This window comes from Lepidochelys olivacea (assembly GCF_965140295.1).
Source record: "Lepidochelys olivacea isolate rLepOli2 genome assembly, chromosome: 3".
Classification (NCBI taxonomy): domain Eukaryota; kingdom Metazoa; phylum Chordata; order Testudines; family Cheloniidae; genus Lepidochelys; species Lepidochelys olivacea.
In genome coordinates, this window is record NC_140413.1 from 81,389,264 (window position 1) to 81,406,699 (window position 17,436).

The following is a 17,436-nucleotide window of genomic DNA, read 5'->3' on the forward strand; positions in this document are numbered from 1 at the left end:
TGAAACCTTTTTCTTTCTGAGGGCCCCAAACAGGCTATAAAAATGACATGGCCAACCTGTGCCACAATAACTGGTTTTCTGAATCTAAAAGCCATGGCCTGCATTAAGGGGTAGCAAGCAGGGCAGTTGCCCAGTGCCCCATACCACGGGGGCACCATGAAGCTAAATTGCTCAGGCTTCTGCTTCAGCCCCAGGTGGCAGGGCTCAGGGCCTCACGCTTCACCACCATGCAGTGGGATTTCAGCTTTCTGCCCTGAGCCCCAGCAAATCTAACACTGGCCCTGCTTGGCGGACCCCTTGAAACCTGCTCACGCCCCCCACCCCCAGGGGCCTCCAGACCCCTGGTTGAGAAACCAGTAGCTTAAGAGGTCTTTGCCATCTATAGATTTTATGATTCATATGTGCTCTAATTTAAAAACAAAAACAAAAAAACAACCCTGCTTCACGGATGTTTTTCTTCCCAAGGAATTTCACAAATGAGGGATCTAAATCTGGATCACTGCCTTTTTCTTAAATTGATTTTTTAAATTCTTTGATAGAAACTATTGGTCTTCCAACAGTTCCAGCTTTTCTGTTCACAGTGACTTGCTATTTTTAAAAAATATTTAACTACTGTAGTTTCATGCGCTGAGTACATTAAGTAGGACAAAAGTAGTATTATTAATCACAAAGGAGATAAAAATAAAAATAATAAAAAGATCATAAATAGCAGTAGAGCACAGTGGTTAAGCACAGTAGCTGGAGTAGATCTGAAAATTCCAAGAGAATATCAACTATTAAGAAGATCAGTTCTATGATTACCTGAATGACTGCTATTTTCACCGATTCTGTCTGCCAATTTATATGCAAGGTAGGAGTTACTCTGTGGCCAATGCATTGCTATTTTCAACCCACAAAAGCCTGTGGCTCTTTATTAAATTGTTGTAGGTGAGACTGGTAGTGCAACCTAATATTAAGATTGCCCAACACATCCCTGTGACGCTGCACTCCATATGAGGTTATGAAAATATGCTAATGAGTGTGAATATAACGTAACTGGAATATGCTTCATGCAAAAGGTCTCCTGTAAGGTATCATTATAAAGCTTATAATCTACTGAGTGTGTTTATTCTATTTGTATGAATGTATCATTCTTATATTTTATATTCCTAGTTTCAGATACAACTCTCAGGGCCTACTGTAATTATGCAAAGTGTGGGTCATTAATGGTGGTTTAGAATCTTGATGGCTCCCATCAACTAGGACAATTGACTATAGATGGCTCTGTTTACTTGCAAGCCTTCCTGTGAGTCAGGCTGGGAAGAATGAAGGCTTGGGGGTCTCACAGGACATGTGACCATGTCACCTGGTACTGGAATCCATCTTTAACCTGGTGCTTTTCCAGTTAGAAGGAGGGGTGGGAACACAAAGAGACAAAAGATTTCTGCCTTGTGTCACAGGTATATAAGGGGGTGGAACAGAACAAAGGGGGCTGCAGTCATGAGAAATCCCCTAACTACCACCTGAGCTGTAACAAGGACTGTACCAGGGAAAGGATTGGGCACAGACTAGAAAGGAGTCTAGTCTGTGTGTTGGATCATATTAAAGAAGTTCTGTATTAAAATCACAAATGAGTTTGATTCCCCAGAGTTTAAATTCCAGGGTATTACTAATTAAGAGGTCTCTTGGTTTTTGGTACTGTTTCTCTCCCTGTATGTGTGAAACTTGCAAGCTGCTAATTGTGCTAGTACATTCTAAGACAGAGTCTTTTCTCAAAGCAATTCTTTGTAACAACAACTATTCACACAGAGAGATTTCAGAGTAACAGCCGTGTTAGTCTGTATTCGCAAAAAGAAAAAGAGTACTTGTGGCACCTTAGAGACTAACGAATTTATTTGAGCATAAGCTTTCGTGTAGCTCACGAAAGCTTATGCTCAAATAAACTGGTTAGTCTAAGGTGCCACAAGTACTCCTTTTCTTCAGAGAGAGTGAGACTCAAAGCAATACTCTGTAACAACAGAAACAGCACCCAGAGACTCCCCGCCCTTTTGTTGTATTCATCTCGCTTTGTTAACAATTGTGATTAAAACAGAGATAGAGGATGTATGTGGATGGATGCTTGGTGTGGATAACAACTGAATGATCAGGGAGGTGCCAGCCTAAGAATCCAGTGTCCATCGGCTGAAGAAGGCGTCAAGTGGAAATAACCAGAGGACCCCCGGGAGGGCAGACTGGAATCCACCCAACAGCCTCAAGAATGGGAGAACCAAAGAGAAGATAACATCTGGCAGCACAGAGCTGTCAGGAATGTGCCATCTGCTGATTGATTCAGCAACAGCATGATGAAGCAATTCCCATAGACTGGCATAGGAAGAAATTCCTATAAAAATGGACTCTAGAAAGTGAGAACTTTGGGGTCTGATTCTGCAAACCAACTTCCAGGAGCATCAGATGAGCATCTGACAAGGCCCTGCTCCCTCCTCATGTCCAGGCCACCTGGCCAGTGGCTTGGCATGAGCAACTCTAAGCCTGGTAACTATGATAACAATCTTGCAGAACGTGTGTGTGTGTGTGAATAAATATGAAATTGAATGGAATGTTATAGCTATAACTAACTGCTTACTATGATTATTTCTGTATTCACAATAAATGTGGCATTTTACCTTTTCCCCTTTAATAAGATCCTGCTGGTTTTTATTTTATTGGTATAACATGTGAAAGAAGCTTATTGGAACACCTCTGAGGGTGAGATTTTACTTGTAATCAGTTTCCTACTGTATTAGGCTTAGACTTGCATGGTTTTGTTTTATTTTGCTTGGTAATTTACTTTGTTCTGTCATTACTTGGAACCACTTAAATCCTACTTTTTATACTTCATAAAATCACTTTTTGCTTATTAATTAACCCAGTGCAAGTAATTAATACCTGGAGGAGCAAACAGCTGTGCATCTCTCGCTCTATCAGTGTTATAGAGAGCGAACAATTTATGAGTTTACCTTGTATAAGCTTTATACAGAGTAAAACGGATTTATTTGAGGTTTGGATCGCATTGGGAACTGGGCGTCTGGGTGCTAGAGACAAGACCACTTCTTAAGCTGTTTCCAGTTAAGTCTGTAGCTTTGGAGGGACATGATTCAGACCTGGCCCTGTGTTTGCAGCAGGCTAGCGTGTCTGGGTCAACAAGACAGGGCACTGAAGCCCCAAGCTGGCAGGGAAAACAGGCTCAGAGATAGTCTCAGCACACCAGGTGGCAGTCCCAAGGGGGTCTCTGACCCAAGCAGTCATAATCCCACTAAAAGGTTGTATTTAAAACTTTTCCAACTGTTTGGACTGATTTTCCGTGTCTGCCATCTGTCTATGCAGAATTGTTTTGGAAAATTTCAGTCAAAATGGTTCAGCTGTTTTAGAGGAGACTGGGGGGTGGAAGGACAGGGAAGTGTTTTGCTATGCTTTGGAGTAGGAACTTGAAATTTGGCAGGGGTGGCCTTTGTGCCAGGGATATGCTTTCTTCCACTTTTTTTTTTTTAAGTTAGACTTTACACATACTCATCAGAGACTCCACTCCTGCTCATATAGCAGGACTTTCCCCCACACTTTCAGCTCTGGGCTACTGTAGGCCCTGGTGGTGCCAAGCCTGGTCACCTAAACTGAGAGCATGGGAACCTGTCTCCCCAGTGCTCTCAAATGATCTCCCCTATTCCTGACTGGAATGCAGGAGGGGTAAGAGCTGGACTAAGGGGTGGGGAATGGAACAATGGGACTGGATGGGTAGAGAAGACTGGAACTCGTTGGGCAAGGAAACTAAGGCTACATCTACACTACAGATGGGATTGACGCTCTGAGATCAATCCACAGGCGGTTGATTTAGTGGGTCTAGTGAAGACCTGCGAAATCGACAGCAGACCGTTCTCCAGTCGATCCCTGTACTCTACCCCTGACAAGAAGAGTAAGGTAAGTCAACAGGAGAATTTCTCCCATCAAACCCCCCGCAGCATAGACCCACGGCAACTTGACCTAAGGTAGGTTGACTTCAGCTATGTTATTCACGTACCTGTTGTTGCGTAGCGTTGGTCAACTTATCATGGTAGCGTAGACATAGCCTGAGCCATGGAGGGAAACAGGGGTGGGGGGGGAAGGAAAAGGAGAAGAGACTGAGATAACGCCCATCCACCCAGGGGCAGGAACTACTGGCTAGGCAGTAAGATAGATAAGAAACCTGAGGACTGAAGCCTAGGACTGGCTAGGTGAGGAGAATGGGAGCTGGAGTGGCGAAGAGACAGGACTGGGACATGAACAGGTTGGAGTCAAGTTTGTGGAGCTAGAAGAAGAATCTGTGCCTACTAGACCATACTCCTCACCAGAGCATGGAATGGAACCCAAGAATCCCAAGTCTCACCACTACTCTACAGTCAGTAAGTATCTGAAATCCATTGGCAGTGTTCTATCCCCCTCGGGTGTTGGTCCACATAGAGGATGACAATCTACTACTGCTATCAGTTATTCTGTTCGTTCATGTGGCTGAGGTCTGTTTAGTTGGTCTCAAGTTTCCAACCCTGCTGATGACCTATGTGAGTGTCAACATGCTGCCACATGATGGCATTTGCTTTTTCCGTGTGCCTTAAAAAATTAAAAAAGCAAACAAACAAAAAAAGCCCCCTCCACACCTCTCCCTCCACACACACAACCCAGAAAGTTACAACAGAGCTATGTTAAAAGAACATTACGATTGCAAAGTTAAGCACTCAAAAGTTTACTTTAATTCTGGCAGTTCCTACCTATGCAACCTTAATTCAGGCACCTTCTGAATATGCATGATGATTAAGGCTACGATTTAGTCATGGAAGTCACAGAATCCGTGAACCCCACAGCTGCAACTCCCGGCCCCCATGGGCAGCAGGACACCCCACATCTCCCAGCCCCCATGGGCAACAGAGGACCCCCGCAGCTGCAGGTGGCACAGGTTCCCCACTGCCCCCAGCTGCTGCAGGTGGCTCCTAGCCCCACTTCAGACAGTGTGGGGATCCAAAGACCCATTTTGTCAGGTTTAGTAAAAGTCACGGACAGGTCATAGCTCCGTGAATTTTTCTTTTTTGTTCGTGACCTGTCTGTACTTTTACTAAAAATATCCATAACAAAATCTTAGCCTTAATTATGATAGTGTCTTTAACTTAATCACACGTAGTTTTTTCTACAAAAACCTTGCCTCATTCCATGTACCATAGAATGCTGCTCACTAAGTAAGCAGCTATTCAATGTTTTGTTTTATATTTATTGTTCAGTGTGTGGCCCTCTGCTTATTTGCTTCACACTATTCAAATCCCACCTTGAAGACAACTATTAATTTCCTTGCAGGCTTTTCTAGAGTACTCATCACTATAGCATCTGAGTGCTTCACAAACATTAATCTATCTTCACAAGGCAGCTATGAGATGAAGGATATTATTATCCCCATTTTATAGATGGGAACTGAGACACAGAGTTCAAGGTCAAAAGTATTAACTAATTGTGTACCCAACTTAAGACATCTAGGACCTGATTTTTCAGAGTATTTAGCATTATATGTTACATATACTTAATGTTCAAATCACAGATTCCATTGACTTCAGTTGCAGCTGTGAGTGCTCAGCACCTCTGCAAGACAGACCTCCGGGTCTCATGTCAGGCTCCAGACAATGAGGCAGTCACAATTAGTGATCACCTGTAAAAAGTGTGACTTACATGACATGTCCAGCATCATTCCCTGTGGCAGGGAAGGATAAAATCCAATTCTCCAGGACAGCATTCACCTGCTTTATCCCTGAAACCCCCCCTTCTTTTCCTGCAATCATCTGCCTCTTTCGTAGTGCACCTTCCAACTTCCACAACAAATGAGCCAGGGAGCCTATAGACAACCGCCTCCTTCACTACACTACCCTGTTTCATCCCCAGAGCTTGTCCAAACTTTGTGCTGAAGGACACAGGGTCTCAAGGAAAAAAAATAGTATGTGATCATGCAATTAAAGTCTGTATAATAATGCAGATGCACTGAATGACCGAATTAAAATTGCACAAGTAGCTTTAATAATGGCACTTCCTAACTTCTGAGCCTTTGACTTTGCAACCTTAATAATGGTCTCTCAGATTTTTTTGTTTGTAATAAATATTACAGTTTGGCTTAATCAAAGAGGCTGAACATGCATAAAGATAAATAAAGTGTGTAATTTACCTCAGCTCCACCCATCCATTTTGGCTCATCAGGAAATTCGGCACATAAAACATCTTTTGACTGGTCAGTCCCAAGGAAGTGGTAAAACAGCTTCTGATGCACATTAGTGGAGGTCTCAGTGCCTGGTATAATTAGAAGGGAATTATTTCATTTTCAAAGACAACTTTTATGTACACCATAAACTTTTTGCAAGCTTCTCTGCCTCCGTACACACACTTGTGGTGAAAGGAGTTATTCAAGGATTGCAGCCGGAAACGGCCAGCAGCCATTCTTATTCTCACTACACAAGTAAGAAGGGTGTGTATTTGGGGGAGATGCACATATGACAAATATTACTAATTTCAGGACGCATTGTTTCATGCTCCATTTTCTGGAAACCATCAGCAACTGAAAACATTATTCAAGGAGTCCAAAATATCTGAGTAGGTTTTGGCATCATGTAACATGAGATGCCATTGATAGTCATTCTATTTAGTAAATTTACAGTAACTAAGTAAGATAACATTGGTATCACTAGGATATTATCAGTTAGTGTTCATATAATAATAGTTGCTAAAAATCAAGAAGTGATATTTTAAGGCTTTGCATGAAGTGCTAGATGAAGCTTGTGATAGGAAAATAGGAATCCATGCCATCAGATTTTGTTTAATCAAATCAAGGTAAAAAAAGAATATTGGCCCAGTAATTTTTGGGCATGCAACATTTAGGCTGCATTTCCTGATTTTTTTCTCATTAAACATTTGTTTGTTTTAAATGTTCAGGAGTGACGGACAGATGCAGTTTAGTCAGTAACTCAATCCTTACCAAATATTTCTAGATTTACTGTACAGCACTGCTACGTAATTTTTTAACTTCTGAACTAGGAGCATTATTTCAATGCAAAAAGGACAAGACAAGGTACCAAATTTGGAAGTTTGTCCAAATTATAGTTCCATAGCAGTTGAATGTGTAAAAATAAAAGACTTGCTCCCAGTATATTTACCAAAAAGTGCTTGGTACAAGATCTTCAAAAACCTCACTGTGGAAAGAAAGATGAGTAAACTGTTCAAAAAAACCAAAACACAAAAAAACCAGAACAAGAGAGACAGGAAAAAAAACATACTTATAAAGAAAAATAATGTATATGGATTTAGACCCTGATCATTCAAAGACTTACACACCTTTCCCACTATTATCGGGGAACACATATGTTTGTTAAGTCTTTTCAGGAATGGAGAGTGCAGTGTACAGTAGTTGTAGAAGTAGCAATCTCAGAGGGGAGTGAGGAGTATCAAGAGGTCAATCAATACTCTACACATCTCAACTGCCCAAGGAAATTTCCTGGGGCAACTCACCATGGATGTGGTTAAATAGTGCTCGAGTAAAACAATTTTCTAGCCACTATTACACCCACCTGTTGAAAAAAGGGGTTACTTTTCTCCATTGATGCGAGACATACTTACCGTCACTTTTCCCATCTTGTTTTGGATAGCTGTTGTAGAACATGCCTTTTCCGTCATGGGTCCAAGCCATGCAACTGAATTTAACCCTTTCCAGCATATCTGGAAGCTCTTCAGGACCATCCACTTTCATAAACTTGATAGTTACCCAGTCTGAGCCACTGGAACTCAGACCGTAAGCAAAGTATTCACCATCTTCACTGAACGCATAGCCTACAGATAAAGCCAAACAAATGCCCGGGTCACTCTTTCTATTTGGCTGCACAACTTTCTAACATTTGCCACACATTAACCAAATCTGAACCAGGGAAAGTTAAAATATATGCAATAACTGTGTTCACTTAACAGAAATGTTTCTCCAGTACATTTTAGATTGCTAGTTTATTTCGACTTGAAAGAAAGAAGGAAAAAAGGAAATGAAGGAGCATGTTACCAGTTTAAAGTTGAAGCATTTAAAAAAAATAACTTTCACTTTTAAATAAATGTTTGGAGCACACTTTCTTTTGTTTGTTTTAAACTACCGAAGTAGGATGTGGCTCGCTCCGCCAGCAACTAGTAGCGAATGCACTGGCAGTACCAGTGATCTTTGGTTGCTGGCCGTCTCTCACCTACTGCACATCTTTAGGTTGGAAGCGTCTTACCATCTTTCAACATGAAGTGGTGACGCAAGTTATTTATACACATATGTAGTAACTAGAAGGAGTGCTGTCTAGTGGTTATCCCAAAAGACAGAGAGGCAGGACTGTTAATTTCTACTCCCAGAGCTGCCACCGATGCAACTATTTAGTGTTTCTATCACTTCTAATCCATGCTTAGACTCTAAGCCTTAGCGTAAACCACAGCTGAAGTGAGGCGGCATCACACTTGACTGGTGGGCCCTGCAGTGTTCAAGTCGCTCCTTCCTAAAAACCTGTCTGTTAATTTCGAAGGGGCGCACACATCTTTAAACACTTTTTTTTCCAAATGGGGCTTTCAACATTCCCACTGTTTGACCCTATAATAAATCTATAATTTATTAGAGTCCCTACACACAGCTCTGTGTAGCTCAAAAGCTCATCTCTTTCACCAACAGAACTTGCTCCAGTAAAAGACACTACTTCACTCAGAATATTCAAGTATTAGTTAACGACCACTGGTTGGTAATTCGTTCTGGGGATATGAAGGGATCTTTAGTACAATCAACTGTTCCCAAACACATGGTATTCACTTTTCTGGAGTTTCTGGAGATTCCACAAGTTCACAGCTAACTGACTGAGAGTTTAGCTTAGCATACCATCCTTTTTACACAAAGAAAGACTGGCACATGACAAATGCTGAGGACAATCTACTAACAAGTATCTGAACTGTGAGCCTCTTCCTCAATTGCCTGTAGATGCTGGTGGAAAGCAGAGGGGCAGGCTTATAATTAAATTAACAGGAAGTTAAAGAAGTAGAGGTGGGCTGACAAAAGACAAACTTCCTCAAAGAAAGCGATTGCCATTCCTGAGAGTCATTTCAAGTTAGACTCTGCAAAGCAATAGAAAATAGAGAGAAATATACTGGAAAAAACTCTGCACCACCAGATGGACAGATTATATGACCTAATAGAATTAGTTGGAAAAGACCCGAGATTTATGTACTTCTATCTGAATCATGGGAGGAAAACAAGATTCTGCAACATCTTTCAGGAGGGCCTTAGATGGATGTTGGCCCAGGCACGCAGGGACAAATTCAGTCTGGTTATAAACAAGCTCAACTCTACTGAAAAAAATGGATTACACCAAGCCTGAATTTGGCCTGGTGTTTCAACTAGCAATATAATTACAAGTTAAATGATTATGATTTTTTTTTAAAGCCTTCCTCCACCACTGTGCACATGCACATGCACCTACCTTTATAGCTCATAAGGCCTTGTCTTCAATAGGAAAAAAAGTGTTAACTCACTTGAGGCAAGAACATAAGAGCTGCCTTGCTGAGCCAGACTATCGTCAACTTTGCCCAGTATCCTGTCTCCCAACAGAGCTTCAGGGGGAGTATACAGAACAGGGCAATTATGGAATGATCCATCAGTCTTCCACTCCCTGCTAGTCAAAGGTTTAGGGTTGCCGGAGATCACTCACCACCTTGGCTAATAGTCACTGATGGACTTATCCTTCATGAACATACCCAGGTCTTTTTTTAAACTAGTTATACTTTTGGCCATCATATGTCATGACAATGAGTTCCACAGGTTAGTTGTGCTTTGTGAGAGAAGGACTTTCTTGTTTGTATTAAACCTGTTGCCTCTTAATTTAATCAGGTAACTCCTGGTTTTTGTATCATGTGAAAAGGTAAATAAACAGGGTAAACAGCGAAGTGTTATTTACTTTTTCCACACCTCTTACAATTTTATAGACCTGTATCATATCCCCCCTTAGTTGTCTCTTTTTTTAAGTTGAACAGCCCAAATCTTTTTAGTCCCTGCTCATGTGGAAACCACTCCTTACCTGTGGTCATCTTTCTTGCCTTTCTCTGAACTTTTTCCAGTTCCACTATAACGTTTTTGAGATGGGGCAACTAGAATTGGATACAGTATTCAAGGCATTGGTGCTCCATGGATTTATATATTGGCATTATGATTTTCGTCTTAGTTTCTATCCCTTTTCTAATAGTTCCAAACGTACTGTTAGCCTTTTAGACTGCTGCGGTGCATTGAGATGACGTTTTCAGAGAACTATCCATGGTAACTCCATGATCACTTTCTTGGGTGATAACAGTTAATTTAGAATCTATTATATATGGATAGTTGGGATTATTTTTCCCCCCATGTGCATTATTTTGCACCTATCTATGTTGAATTACATCTGACATTGTTGCTCCGTTACCCAGTTTTGTGAGATCCCTCTAAGTCCAAAGCATACTGTGAGGAGTTAACTATCTTGAATAATTTTGTATCATCTGCAAACTTCACCACTTCACTGTTTGTGCCCTTTTCCAGATAATTAATGAATATACTGAACAGTACTGGTCCCAGTACAGATCCTTGGAGGACTGCACTGTTCATCCCTCTCCATTGTGAAAACTGACTATTTATTCCTACCCTTTGTTTCCTCCCTTGCAACCAGTTACTGATCTACAAAAGGACCTTCACTCTTATTCCATGGCTACTTAGGATATGTCTACACTGCAATTAAACACCTGCAGCTGTCCCATCTCAGCTGACTCGGGCTCGTGCTATGGGGCTGTTTAATTGCAGTGTAATGTTCAGATTCTGGCTTGAGGACCTCGGGAGGGGAAGGGTTCCAGAGCCCAGGCCCAAGCATCTCTATACTGCAATTAAACAGCCCCATAGCCTGAGTCCCAGGAGCCTGAGTCAGCTGACAAAGGCCAGTTGCCAGTGTTTCATCACAGTGTAGACATGCCCTCAGTTTCCTCAAAGGGACCTTGTCAAAGGCTTTCTGAAAATCCAAGTATACTATATCAACTGGATCACCCTTTTCCACACAGAATTATAGAAATGTAGGACTGGAAGGGACCTCAATAGATCATCTAATCCAGTCCCCTGCACTGAGATGGGACAGCTGCAGGTGTTTAATTGGAGTGTAGACATATCCTAAGTAGCCATGGGATAAGAGCGAACCAATGATAACTTCTCTGAGTTCAGTTTTCTAACCAGTTGTGCACCCACCTTATAGTAGGTTTCTCTAAGCTATATTTCCATAGTTTGCTTATAAGAGGGTCATGTGAGACAGTATCAAAAGCCTTTTACTAAACTTGAGATATGTCACATCTACTGCTTCTCCCTTATCCACGAGGCTTGTTAAACTGATAAAGATATTAGGTTGTATTCTTGTTGGCTCCCTCAAGGAACTCTAATGAATCAATGAGGCATGACTTCCCTTTACAAAAGTACTGGTGCTCAGTACTTAATTTGGGCTCACCTGCTTGTAATTGCCAGGACTGCCTCTTTTAAAAAGACAGCATTACATTCAGTACCTTCCAGTTATCTGGTACAGAGGCTGATTTCAGTGATAGTAGTTCTGTAATGTTATACTTAAATTCTTTCAGAACTCTTGGGGGAATACCATCTGGTCCTGGTGACTTACTACAGTTTATTGATCAATTTGTTCCGAAATTTTTCTACTGACACATCAAGTTGGACAGCAGTTCAAATTTTGTCACTACCAAAGATCAGCTCTGATGTGGGTATATCCCCCACATCCTCTACAGTGAAGACGAATGCAAAGAATTCATTTAGCTTCTCTACAATGGCCTCGTCTTCTTTGAGTGCTCCTTTAGCACCTCTATCATCCAGTGGGCCCACTGCTGTTTGGCAAGCTTCCTGCTTCTGATTTTTTTTTTTTTTTAAAAAAAAACCAAAGGTTACTGTTAGTTTCGGCATCTTTAGCAAGTTCTTCTCAAATGCTTTCTTGGTCTGCCTTACTAAATTTTTTTTAAATTTACTTGTCAGTGTCTATGTTCCTTCCTATTTTCCTCATTAGGATTTGACTTCCATATTTTAAAGGATGCCGTTTTGTCTCTACCATCCTCCACTGTTTAGCCACGGTGGCATTCTTTTGATCCTTCTACAGTCTTTTGTTATCTGGGGTATACATTTAGTCTGAGCCTGTTATAGTGTTTTTAAGTTGTCTCCATGTTGGTTGCAGGCATTTTACCTTTGTGACTGCTCTTTTCAATTTCCATGTAACTAGCATCCTTATTCTTGTGTAGTTCCCCTTTTTAAAAGTTAAATGTTACTGTGGTGGAGGTTTTGATATTTTCACCTCCTACAAGGATATTAAATTTAATTACATTATGGTCACTACTGCCAAACAGTTCAGCCTACAGAGGCAGCTTGTACATTTCACATGAGTTAGTAGGTTAAGGTAAGCCCATAGCTCCCTCACACACTCTTTAACTCAACCTGCTAGCTCATGTAAAAACTACATACTGTCTGGCCTTCACTAGGATTCTGCCTCAAGTGAGAGGCATTCGTTGCTTGTTCAAGGCAGCTGGGCTGTGCATGGATGTAGCATGAGGCTGACATGACAGTGCCACAGGTACAGCTTAATTAACATACAAAAACTTTTGTAAAAGGTAGATCAGCATCTTTAACTAGACTCTGTACTGGACAGACAATCAGTGGAGAGGCAAAGCACTACTCTGTAGAACTCCCACTCTGCCTTGCCCAATAATTACCATTTCTGGCATAAAGCTGGACAAATACTTTGAACTGACATTTGAAAGAAGTTACACTAGAAAGTGCTGAGGCACCTGAGTATTAGAGGTGTCCATCACACAAATGCATATGAGGATTATAAACAATCCAGAAAGCCAACAGCCTGTGCTGAGAGAGAGACCGAGGAAAGATTACCCAAGGTTAGCAAGTGACATTAGATATTCTTTCCGCAGACACATAAGAAACTAATAATCATTAGGAATTTTTTTAAGTAATGAGAATTCCTCGCACTCACCTTTTTATCTTTTGCTTTTTTATTTTGAGTAGACAAAACCCCTATCAGACACCACAGCTTTCCCCATAAAAATACTTATGAACATTATGTTTTGATGTAAACAAAACCCCCTAACTTTTATAGTTTTTGTAGCCTCTGTTTTTTAAAAATCTCCTGCCTCACTGACCTCGTAAAGCCACAGTGCCATCATCAGAAAGCTTATTTGGATCAAGAAATATTTTGGCATCAGCATCCAAGGATTCTTGCACATATAATACTCGTTGGTTCTGCAGTCCAGTATTGTAAAAGTGAAAATACCTGGAAAACACAAACTGAATAAGTAAAAAGGAACTATTTTAAATTTTCCAGATCAACTTTTAAAAAAAAAAAAAAAGAAGAAGAAGAAGAAGAAGAAGAAGAGTAGGGTGTGAAAGATTGATAAGAAGCCATAAAAGAAACAGAAGCCATACAGTAGTAACATCTTTACAAAAGAGTATCCAAATGCTTCTGGAATAGAGGAATGTGGAATTCATCTAAGCCACCCTCTACCAAAAAACCCCAAACACACACAGACTAACTATATACAATAGAGGATGAAGTAACTTCCACACTACAACATGACACTGAACCGTTTGACAACCTTGACATGTTAGCAAGTTAGGGAAGCTTCACAGGACTGTTTACCTTTGAAGTAGTAATACTGAGTGCAAAGGTTTTCTAAGTTTTAAAAATAATAATTCAGAATTTTCATTCTCTAAACTTTTCCCCTCATATGCTTCCTAGAGGGAATGACTCCTTTATTTTTCCTTCCATCCTGAGTACTGTATCTGGGGGCTGATAAGTAAGTTTTAAATACAAGAAACTGCATTTGAAACTGTTTCCCTGCATTTCCTTGCTAAGGTCTAGAACAGTAATAAGTGTCAGGAGATAGCTGCATGAACCAAGAGTTACAAAATTATATTAGTGATGCTGTCCACCTGAGGAATGGGTATTAGAAGTGCATGCTTAGAAATTAATAAATTCAACCAAGAAATTGATCTCGTCTTCGTAAATTAGTGATGATGATAGAATCTCATGTACGAGGATTCAGCAAACAATATAGGTGAAGATGCGTATGCAAGTTCAGACCACGGTAAGAACTGCAAACACGATTGCATGTGGGACAGAAGACTGTCGCATCTTTGCTTTACTCAGTTCACATTTTTCACACAAGATGTTAATGCACCTTGATTCAAAGCAGTTAGTGGCGACATGACAAATCTTGCTTTGTCATGGGATGTTGCTTCCCATTTGTCACCCTGGCACATTGAAGCACGTCTTTATATCCCTTTTTACTGGCCACCATGAGAATAGGTGCCTTGCTTTAGCTGACCACACAGTATGGCCTAGGGCAGTGGTTTTCAAACTGTGGGTCATGAGCCAGTACTGGAATGTAAGGCACTGGGTCACCGTGGCTCTGGTCAACACTGCCGACCAGGCCGTTAAAAGTCCGATCAGCAGTGCTGCCCGGCTAAGGCAGGCTAGTCCCTACCTGTTCTGACACTACGCTGCGCCCCGGAAGCGGCCAGAAGCAGGTCCGTCTCCTAGGCGGGGGGACCACAGGGCTCTGCGTGCTGCCCCTGCCCCGCACTCCTGTTGGCCGGGAACTGGCCAGTGGGAGCTGGGGGGTCCGGTGCCTGTGGACGAGAGCCACGAAAGCTGCTTGCATGCCTCCACCTAGGATCCAGACCTGCTTCTGGCCTCTTCCGGTCCGCAGCGCCAGGACAGACAGGAAGCCTGCCTCTGCACCCTGGCTGCGCCGCTGACCGGGAGCCACTGGAGGCAAGTCCATACTCCAATCCTGCACCCCAATCCCCTGCCCCAGCCTTGAGCCCCTCCACCTCCCCACCCAGAGCCCCTTCCTGCAGCCCAAATCCCTCATCCCCGGCGCCACCCCAGAGCCTGCACCCCCAGTCCAGAGCCCTGACCCCCTTCTGCACTCCAAACCCTTGCACCCCTAGTCCAAAGCTTCCTCCCACATCCTGAACCCCTCATTCCTGGCCCTACTGCGTAGCCCTCACCCCCGCACCACAACCCTCTGCTCCAGCTCTGAGCCCCTCCACACCCCAAATCCCTCATCCTCAGCTCCGCTGCATCATGAGCATCACAAATTTTCTTCAACTGGGTAGCCAGAAAAAAAGTTTGAAAGCCACTAGCCTAGGGCATTCTCAAGTCAGCCATACAAACAACATAGCCAGATCAACACAGCTGCGCTTTTATGAACATACTCTGAATGCCAGACATCCCACAACTATTAAGGAATTTGATACTGGGAATCTTGTTCCATATGTGCTGTCTTCAGTCTGTTTGCAGGGTCAAATAGTGGGACACGTTTTCCCAATGTGGCAGCGATATGTTGTCCACATCTCACAACCATATAGAAGCACTGTAAGCAAGGCTTGTTTTGATGCCCTTATTGTTCCACAGCCAGTGTGACCGCATTCCAAATGTAGAGCTGGCCTTGGGAAAGCAATGAGCAACTTCATTATCAATTGTGGCATTTTGTGACAACATACTCCCTAAGCTGCAGAACTTCTCCAGTGACTTGAGCGGAGCACTGTTGATCTTAATAATAAGTTAGACATGTACATCCCACAGCACAGGTTGGTACAGTACTTCAGTTTTCTTTAGGCCGATTGTGAAACTATTCCAAACTAGTAAGGACCTAGCTAACCTGCAAAGGCTGTGTGTGTCTTCGTTTCATTGTATAGGACTCTGCAGTTTATTACTAAGTTGCCAGTGAGGTCAGGTCAAATCTACAACTTCTCGGGGGAGGGGTTCTCCATTGCTTCCAGACATCAATGAATTCAAACAATTCGGAATCCAACAGTTATATACTATTGTGTTACTCTAGGAGCAGTGATGAAAGTAAAGCCCTGAGATTAGAAGCTACTTAGACAATGGGCTTGTAAATACCCTCAGCCGACAGAACTGACTGTTGCACAAGATTGTATGCAACGTTGTTGTAGCCATGTTGATCCCAGGATATTAGAGACACAAAGTGGATGAGCTAATATCTTTTAGTGGACCAACTTCTGTTGGTGAGAGAGAGAAGCTTTCGAGTTTACACAGGTCCTGAAGAAGAGCTCGGTATCAGCTTGAAAGCTTGTCTCTCTCACCACAGGTGCTGGCTTTCTCAGGGTCCCAAGGGTGCTCAACTCCCCATTCCGCCCCAAGCCCCACCCCCACTGGACCTCTTCTCCCAACCCCTCACCCACACCCCATCTCTTCACCGTCCCCTCTCCGTCCCTTCCCATCCAGCGCCTCCTACATGCCGCGGAACAGTTGATCACATGGGTGGGAGGCACTTGGGAGGGAGGGAGGGAGGGAGCTGGCTGCCGGTGGGTGCTAAGCACCCACTAAATTTTTCCATAGCTGCTCCAGTGCTGGAGCACCCACAGAGTCAGCGCCTATGTTTCTCACCAACAGAAGTTGGTTCAATAAAAAAAATACTATCTCACCCACCCTGTTGCAAAATATGCAGTTTAGATTATGAAAGTTGAAGGGTATTTTTTAAAAGTAAATTATGTGTATTTTTTCCATCTGACTGCATTTTTTTTTTTTTTTTTTTAGTTAGTTTCACTTCTGTGTTGCCAGGTATTTTCACTTCCTAGTTTACTAAATTAGCATGACTGGACCACTGTTTCCCAGAAAACTTTTTGTGCTCCCTGAGCTTTTTAAAGAGTATTTGTAATACCTGCTGTTTCAGAGATGCTTAGTTGCAGCTGCTATTTCTTATCTTATAGTTGAAATGATAGGATTTATGAATTTCTAAACATTATAACCATAAGAAGTTTATAGGCCTTATTTCAACTGAGTAAGATGTACATGAGAAAGCCTTTTTTAGATCATGTAATCTCTAGATCTGGATAAATATGATTAGAAGTGGTACAACAATCAGAGTTTTTTTGAAGTTAGTCTCTCACATGAGGTTGATCATTACTAATGGATAGTGAATACCTATAGCATCCCTATCTGAAATATGAGGAGCTACAGCTCCTCTCCGTGGCTTTGTGTAGCAAAACCCCACTTTCTGAGTAGTCCTCATTTCCCGAACTCTGTGAAGCAGCATGGAAGGGATAGGGGAATTCCTTGCCTAGAATAAGAATATCCATAGAAAGAAAATGAAAATGACTATGTAAAGTCCTGTCAATTGCACCAAGTAAACCAACCAAAAAATAGCATAATTTCCTCCAGCCCCCCAACCTTTCCAGTTTAGTAATCCTAGGTATTACTTATAACTATAATAGAAACAAAATATTCAGTCAAAAAATGTGATTTTTCAAGTTGGATGTCCATTTAAATATAATGACCATACCAAGCTCTGAAAGAATTTTATCATTAAATGGCATTTATTACCAAA

At 42.0% G+C, this 17,436-nt stretch overlaps 1 protein-coding gene across 1 annotated transcript in view; it reads right to left on the reverse strand.

Moving 5' to 3' along the window:
* Positions 1-17,436, reverse strand: part of PREP (prolyl endopeptidase) — a 165,211-nt gene that overhangs the window by 129,288 nt on the left and 18,487 nt on the right. Inside the window, exons 4-6 of the mRNA XM_084622807.1 lie at positions 13,222-13,352; positions 7,627-7,836; positions 6,185-6,306 (exon numbers count right to left, since the gene is read on the reverse strand). Coding sequence (XP_084478933.1) covers positions 6,185-6,306; positions 7,627-7,836; positions 13,222-13,352 — 463 coding nt within the window. The remainder of the gene's footprint in view (positions 1-6,184; positions 6,307-7,626; positions 7,837-13,221; positions 13,353-17,436) is intronic.